Source organism: Drosophila persimilis, unplaced genomic scaffold, assembly GCF_003286085.1.
Source record: "Drosophila persimilis strain 14011-0111.01,24,50 unplaced genomic scaffold, DperRS2 tig00001926-arrow-arrow-pilon, whole genome shotgun sequence".
Taxonomy (NCBI): Eukaryota; Metazoa; Arthropoda; class Insecta; order Diptera; family Drosophilidae; genus Drosophila; species Drosophila persimilis.
In genome coordinates this window covers 1-8,099 of record NW_020825597.1, presented here as the reverse complement: position 1 = coordinate 8,099, position 8,099 = coordinate 1, and the positions used below count along the sequence as shown (strand labels likewise).

At 44.0% G+C, this 8,099-nt stretch overlaps 1 protein-coding gene across 1 annotated transcript; it reads left to right on the top strand.

Annotated features, from left to right (window-relative positions):
- The first annotated feature begins 3,099 nt into the window (after positions 1 to 3,099).
- LOC113567139 lies at positions 3,100 to 6,039 on the top strand. Its single transcript, XM_026994303.1, has 2 exons — positions 3,100 to 3,476; positions 5,539 to 6,039. Exons 1-2 carry the CDS (start codon positions 3,100 to 3,102, stop codon positions 5,990 to 5,992), a joined length of 831 nt encoding a protein of 276 aa, XP_026850104.1. The 3' UTR covers positions 5,993 to 6,039.
- Positions 6,040 to 8,099: the final 2,060 nt, after the last annotated feature.

Here is an 8,099-nt window from a genome sequence, read left to right as displayed (position 1 = left end):
CCCATTAACTGCAGCTGCCTTAAACTTAAATTTGGAAGTGGATAAATCTATATAATCCGAATGGGGTTGACACCTGGAGAAAACTATTCCGTAGATTTATGTACAGTTTTTTTATGGAATAATAATAGAATTATCTATTTTTATTATTAATTACTCAAATATTTATGAAATTCAATTTAAATTGTTTTGATCAAAATTATCGTATTATATGTACATATTTTGTAGATTTATGTATAGTACAATGGAATAATAATAATAATATTATGAATTATAATTATTTATATTTTCTACTTAATTTTTATACCCGATACTCAAAATGAGTATTGGGGTATATTAGATTTGTGGTAAAAGTGGATGTGTGTAACGTCCAGAAGGAATCGTTTCCGACCCCATAAAGTATATATATTCTTAATCAGCATCAATAGCCGAGTCGATTGAGCCATGTCTGTCTGTCCGTCCGTCCGTCTGTCCGTCTGTCCGTCTGTCTGTCCCCTTCAGCGCCTAATGCTCAAAGACTATAAGAGCTAGAGCAACGATGTTTTGGATCCAGACTTCCGTGATATGTCACTGCTACAAAAATATTTCAAAACTTTGCCCCGCCCACTTCCGCTCCCACAAAGGGCGAAAATCTGTGGCATCCACAATTTTAAAGATACGAGAAAACCAAAAACGCAGAATCGTAGAGGATGACCATATCTTTTAGACTACAGAATCTGAATTGGATCGTATAATTATTACAGCCAGAATCACGAAAACAATTTCACTCTTTCTCGCTCTGTCTCACTCTAACACACACGTAGCATAGGCGGCTTTGCTTAGAGTAAAACATTAGCGCCTAGATCTCAGAGACTATAAAAGCTAGAGCAACCAAATTTGGTATCCACACTCCTAATATATCAGACCGAGACGAGTTTGTTTCAAAATTTCGCCACACCCCCTTCCGCCTCCGCAAAGGATGCAAATCTGGGGATATTCACAAATCTCAGAGAGTATTAAGGCTAGAGTAACCAAATTTAGTGTCCGTACTCCTGTTAGATCTCACTATAAAACGTATATCTCAAAATTTCGCCCCACCCCCTTCCGCCCACACAAAGGACGAAAATCTTTTGCATCAACAATATTGCAGATTCGAGAAAACTAAAAACGCAGAATCATAAATAATGACCATATCTATCAGGTTGCTGAATCTGGATTAGATCGGATCATTTTTATAGCCAAAAGGAACAAATCAATTTGCAGTGGCTACGCAGCGCCCGACGTCACGCTCAGACTGATTTTCTGTCTCTCTCGCACGCACTCTTTGTCGTGTCGTTTAATATTAGCGGCGTCTGCCGGAGGAGAGCCATACTGACTTAGTATCGGGTATAACCGTAGAGTTGCGGTGTCCGCAGCAACTCAAAACGTTCCCCCTCGTTAAATTATTATTTAAAGTTTAATTTATAATGTTTTGATCAAAATAATATTTCACGTTGTATGGCTATCGATATGTAACGTTATCGCCTGTATGTTAATCGAAATATATCGTAGTCTCCATAAATATTCTCTCAGTGCATTATGCGGCTCTAGGTCTAAGCTTTTATGATGTTTTTGGGGTCTGTGTCCACTTCCACGACGGGGCACATTCAATTTTCAATTGCCACACTTTACTCTCTCAACCTCTCTCTTTCCTGCTCTCTCTCTCTCTCTTCCCTGCTCTCGGCTTTGAGGCGGAAATTGAAAACGTTAAGAAAGTTTCAATGTCTGGCATCTCTGGGAAATGTTGCGTTGAAATGTGCCACGATATTGGCCGGTGCACGTTGGGGCTAACCATTTTGTTGTTTGTCCCCCATTTAGTTGTTTGTTTGTTGATTTCCCGCCCGTTATGCTGCCGTCGGCTCCTGTTCGCTGCTGCTTCTGCTGCCATTATTATTAGGCTCAAATTGCTGCACTTTGCTTTGCATTTTAATTACTCGGCGAAGAGGCAAAGGCAAGCGGCATTTTTGCATCTCGGAAATGTTGCACAATTTAAACGAAAAGCGAAATGCGAAAAGGAAAAGCGAAAACGAGGCAACAACAGCCAAAGGGCGGGGATGGGGAGGGGGGTTGCGGGGGGAGCATTGCTAACAAGTTTCTGCCTCGATGCCTGTCAGGGCTCGTCTTCTGTCTGTCAGTCGCACAGCCCACCTACCCTTCAGCACCTGCTACTGTCCCTGCCCCTGCCCCTATGGCTCCTTCTCTTCTGCGGGGTTTGTGGCATTTCTCAAGGGATTTGCAGTCTGGAAAAGTTGGCTTTTCTTTGCATCTAAAGTCATACAAATTATTGTCAAAATATAAATTATTTTTATTATAAATTACTGTCCAAATCAAAGGCTATCATTCGGGGGCGCATAGCTGATGGAAATGGGGTCTTCGGTGAGGGCACAGGCTAGTGAAACGCATCCGCGCTTGGTCCTTGATGATGGCCATCGCGCAGCCCTACGACTTCACGGTTCACAATTTTTGTGGAGCTGCACAATGGCCTACAAATGGCCCATGGGCCAAACCATCTTCAAGATATTCCAGAAAATTTTAACGGTATATACTAGCCTTCCTTCCAGTCACTCCAACACACAGCCATTGACCATTTTCCAGCCTCAGCCGCGAATCAGACTGGGGAGCGAGGCCTATTGGGGCGCCTCCGAATGTGGCACACGGAGATGCTTCGTTTAAAATTTTGAATAAAGATCGAAATTGTTTTTGAAATATGTATATCTAGTTTTTGGGACTTATTTCTATTCGTTGACTGAGTGATTAAAAATAATGAAAACCTATAATAAGTGCTAAGCCACACTGTGAGAGGGAGCTGGTTTTCTTCTATCGTTTCAAAGGGTATCCATACTTTTCCCTTACTTTTTCTCACTCCCACATTCTCTTCCCGGCCTGCAATTATTCCCTGATTTTCCCCATCGTTTTCCCCTTAGTTTTCTTCGACTGCCCTTTCTTCTTTCCCCCGGATTCCTTTTTCTTGTATTTCATCCATTTCATTGGTTTAATTTTGGTTTAATTTTTATAGGAACTTCATTTTAAAACCGGAAGTCTGATCACGAGTTCGCCAACGAGCTCCACTTCAAGCTAAAGTCGATGGTGCACTTCGAGCGGGATATTGGCGACAGTGCCAACGTGTCCGCCAAAAAACAAAAGCGTGATCGTTACGAAGAAGCTGGAGACGAGCAGCACATTGGGACAACTGTCATGGTCAAGGGCGGTCGTAAGCAAGGTCGTGGTCGCAACGATGGTGGTGGCGACGGAAAGTGCAACTCGGTGGGACAATTCGAGCAGGACATTGGTAAAGTAGGCGCTGGAGACGGCAAGCAAAACTCCATGGAGCAAATCAAGCAGCCAATTAAGAAGACAGTCATGGTCAAGGCCGGCCACAAGCAACGTCGTGCTCGTAACGATGGAGGTGGTGATGGACAATTCAACTCCGTGGAGCAATTAGAGCAGCACATTGCACTATGGTCCGAACGACCACTTTTGTTGGCCAAAACCTAATTTTTCAAAGTCAAAACTGACACCTGGTTTTGATAGCTCTGCATTAGAAAAAGATCGACCATTAAATCTGCGTACCAGAAATTTCCATAGATGGCGACACATTCGCAAAATCAGCTGTGCAACCCACTGTTTTTTTAGTAAAGCACGTGCCAAATTAATAACCACTTTAGATCTCTCAAAGATTGAAAAACGCCAAGACGTGATTAAATTTTTTTGATGAATCTTAATCTGTCGGGTTCTTACTACGTGTATTGAGTTTTTAACTGTCTCTAGTAGTTGTGATGTCTTCGTAATTGAAGGTTAAAGTGAGGCCTTTAACATGTGCCAACTTGTAATGAAAACTAATTTTTGAAAAAGTCTACAAAGTGAGTCCTACCAAAGACTATACAATACCAAGATGTTGCATGAGGAACAAATTCTTTTTCAATTTTTGTTTGACGCTTCATGGTACGGGCGCGCGGGGCTATTACTTCAATTCTCTTTTACGCTACCTTCGCCTCCGAAATGCTACTCGGCTTCGTCAATGCCTCGGTCAGCGTCGAGTCGGTGTGTCTCGAGAGAAAGAATACAAAAACAAAATATGAATCGTCTGCGTGCCGAAACCGTAGGGCAGCGTGGTGGCTAAGTGTCTTTGGCGCGGCACAGTGGGGACTCAGCCGAAATAGTAAAAAAATTGTATGATTGCTTTAGATCAATTTAAAGTACGCATCTAATAGAGAATTTTCCAATCGAATTTTCAAGATAGTTTTAGTTTAGAAGATATAAGCACTCAAAGTTTAACATTTTTTCAGTGTGCAAATATTTATTGAACTCATATTCACTAACTAATTTAGCCAAAGGCCAAAGGTCCCACTGTGCCGCTCCAAAGACATCGGCGATCCGCGACCACCGCTTCGACGGTGCTGAGGCTCGAGAGTCCAGAATTATTTCGTTGCTGGTGAAGGCATTGCCGAACAGACGAAACCAATGGGCAGCGGGGTCGCGGTAGAGACGAAGTACAGGCGAAAAGGGAATTGAAACCCCGCGCGCTCCCTCGTGCCTTTTGGGTTCTAATGTTAGGACCCGCCATAGAACAGCTTTTTGGTCGCTCATGCAACATCTTGGTATTTTATAGTCTTTGGTCCTACCTAGTCCCACCCTGAAACCTTTTGTGTGTCGTAGATTAATAAATTCTTTTTGAAATGTATATAGTTAGAAATGCCACTTTTTACCACAATTCTTGGAATTTTCATTAATATAGCATAACCTCAAATTCGAAAATGCAGATTTCTTTGCCGTATGGAATTCAGAGAAGGGTAAAATTATCAATTATTTGAAAACGGATCTTAAGGCGACATATCATATGAAATTAATAAAGCTTTTGAAGGTACCAGCAAGAAAATTTGTTATCGTTTGGCAACATATCGGAACAAATGCCGGTAAAATTCAAAGTTGTTGGAACGAAAATATGTGGATTGGCCACAAGCCTTTATTTCAATATATTTATCTTTATGTCCAGAGAATGCTAATTAAGTTCGTAAGGTTTTACAGGACCCAGTCGGAAAGCCGGCACACACATCACCTAACGAGGCGTTAACCTTGCTTCTAGACAAGGATTTCGACAATAATTTACGGAAACCTTTAAACGATTTTATTTTTATTTTAATCAAAATTTTTTTTAGTCTTGCAACGCCGTTTTCTTAAATGAAATATGTTTAATACGTTTTTTCACTATAACTACAAATTTAATAATGAATTATTTAAAAAAGGGGCGGTGCCACACCCATATTTTTCTTAAATCCATTTCTTTTTGATTATATATATCCAATACAAAAAACTAAATGAAAAAATCTTGTTCCGTTCGGGAGTTATTAATTTTGGCCAACAAAAGTGGTCGTTCGGACCATTGTGCATTGGTCCCACTGTCATGATGAAGGACGGTCAAAAACAAGAGCAAGATTGTAACGATGGTGGTGGAGACGGCAAGCGTTCCAAGCAGGCAAAACAGCGACGCCGTGCTAAGATGCCAGACAGTATCGATTAACATGTTTGTTTGCCATGTAATGTTTGTCCGTTTTTTGTTTCATATTTTATAAAGCAAACACAAATTAATGGGAGTACCAAGATTACCCTGCAGCTAAGGCATCTACAAATTCTCACCTCGATTGCCGCAGAGCGCCGTTGCTGTATCCTTTACCCCTTCCCCATGGAAATAATGACGCCCTTCATGGACGAGGGCGGTGGTGGTGGCGGTCGAGCCCGCGGGGATACTGGTGATCCCGGCGGCAAGAGGCGGGAGAGTATCCTGACCAATTTTTTCTTCGGAAGCAAATCCGAAGCCGATTCTAATGTCAATTCAACAGCGGTGCCAAAGGCAGATGTCGCACCCAAAGAGGCGGAATTACGACCGAATCCGAAACATTCGAACGACACAGAACCGTTGGCCAACCTGGCGTTTATGGACGTCCTAAGCTATCAGCAATTCCTGCAAAATCGTCGATAATCAGGCCCTCGGCCTGGGCTGGCTGATTTATTGTAGAAAAAATACCAAATGTACTAGACACACTCATAAGAATACTAGATTGATACTAGAAAAATCACATAAAATATAGCCTACTGTGTCGTATAATATTTTTGTTTTTATCCTACTATGTACTCGAAAACATATCTCATGGAGAAAAGCAGTCACTGCCTGAAGTGTCAGACGAGATACTCGCTTGGATTTCACAATCACACACAATCACAGACGAGCACTACTACTACACACTACACATCTAGTTTAACATTTTACTTCTCCCCCAATCGAAGGGGGCACTTCGTGGCAACCGGCACGTGATCGAGGACCTCACCCTAGACGATGGCAATGCTGTTCCCATCTACAATGATATGATCCAGTGGCGCGATCGTGGGCTGAACGAGAAACTGGATGCTCAAAACGTTTTATATATTTTATAAAGAAATACAAGACAAGAAAAGTTTATCGAGTAGACGAATAGACGTAGACGAATATCACCCAATTTGCGGTTGCCCTTCTATGCCTTAAAGCATTCGTGAATCCTTACATCTTGCGATCATCCCCTTTAAAGGTTTCCTTCTTGGCCACTAAATCAGTTATAATGTTCTTCATCTCAAGGGAGATTGGGAGTGGGAGGGAGAGTGGGAGGGGCATGTGGTGTGATGGACATATTTCAGGCTCAGGTAAGCTCAGTCACGTCCAGGGTTCAATCCACAAGAAATTTTGTAGAAATGTATGGAACATTAAGGGCGGCGTCGGGGGTCGGCCAATCGTAGAGAGGTGGATCGGGGCTGGAGTGAACGTCGCTCGTCGTGCATACGAAACGGCGTGCGTGGACTCGGGGTGGGGTAGTGTCGGTGCCTCGGCTAGTTGGAGTGAACTTACGCAATCGGGTGTTTACTTGGATAATTTGACACTTTATTATAATTCTTAGTGCTTTAAATGAACTTAGTTTAATTGATCGCCGGTGTTTCTTGTAAGATCCGGGTACAACGTCTGTACTCCGAACCAAGTTTTCTGCGTTAGTTGTTCTTTGGTTCTCGTCGCCGTCTTTTTATAGGTCCGTATTGCTGGGTCTGCGGGTTTGAAAATGCATTTCCGCGTCGGAGTGCACTTTGCCGTTCTTGGTGATCGTCGCAGATTTTCGCGGCCACATCTTTCCGCAGTTGATGAACCCGGAAGACCGCACTTGGCCGATGGCTTGGCCTGGAGTGGGGAAAGTCCGCGTGACCTGATGTCTTTCGGTTGGCGGTGTTCGTTGTCCACTCTGGCGGAGCCACCGTCCAACGGGCGGCGTACTCGGCAGCAGATAGCTCTTACACCTCAGGCGTCGGGGTGCGTCGCGGGGCCTAGAGTAGTCGTCGAATGGGCGAATGGTGAAAACGAAGGGGCCGAGATCCGAGGGACGCGTGGTAGGGTGGCTCTCAGTGCCTGCTGGTACGAGGGCAGCTCCGACGGCCCTTCTTGCAATGTGATGCTGCCCGGCGGGCAACGGCGGTAGTATGGCGGCGGGGGGTCGTACCTCCGCGTCTCGGGGGTCTCCTCCTCCTCCGAGTCCGTGGTGTACTCCTCTCCGTCGTCCGTGCTGTTGCCGGACGACGTTTCGCTCTCCGTGTCCGTGTAGACGTCGGACCTCTCCGAGTCGGTGTCCCCCGTGAGGTCGACGATTTGGTTCGTCCCGATGTGGTCTTCAGGTGCGGCGTTCTTCTGGTGGCCTTAGAAGGGTTTAAGCTGATGTTGCGGAGATGGCTTTTGTCGCATCGGCAGTGTTGTTTTTATACCCGATACTCAAAATGAGTATTGAGGTATATTAGATTTGTGGTAAAAGTGGATGTGTGTAACGTCCAGAAGGAATCGTTTCCGACCCCATAAAGTATATATATTCTTGATCAGCATCAATAGCCGAGTCGATTGAGCCATGTCTGTCTGTCCGTCTGTCCGTCCGTCCGTCCGTCCGTCCGTCCGTCTGTCCGTCCCCTTCAGCGCCTAGTGCTCAAAGACTATAAGAGCTAGAGCTAGAGTGCAAAATCTGAACCAGATCGTATTGTTATTATAGCCAGAATCAAGAAAACTATTTCACTCTTTCTCGCTCTGT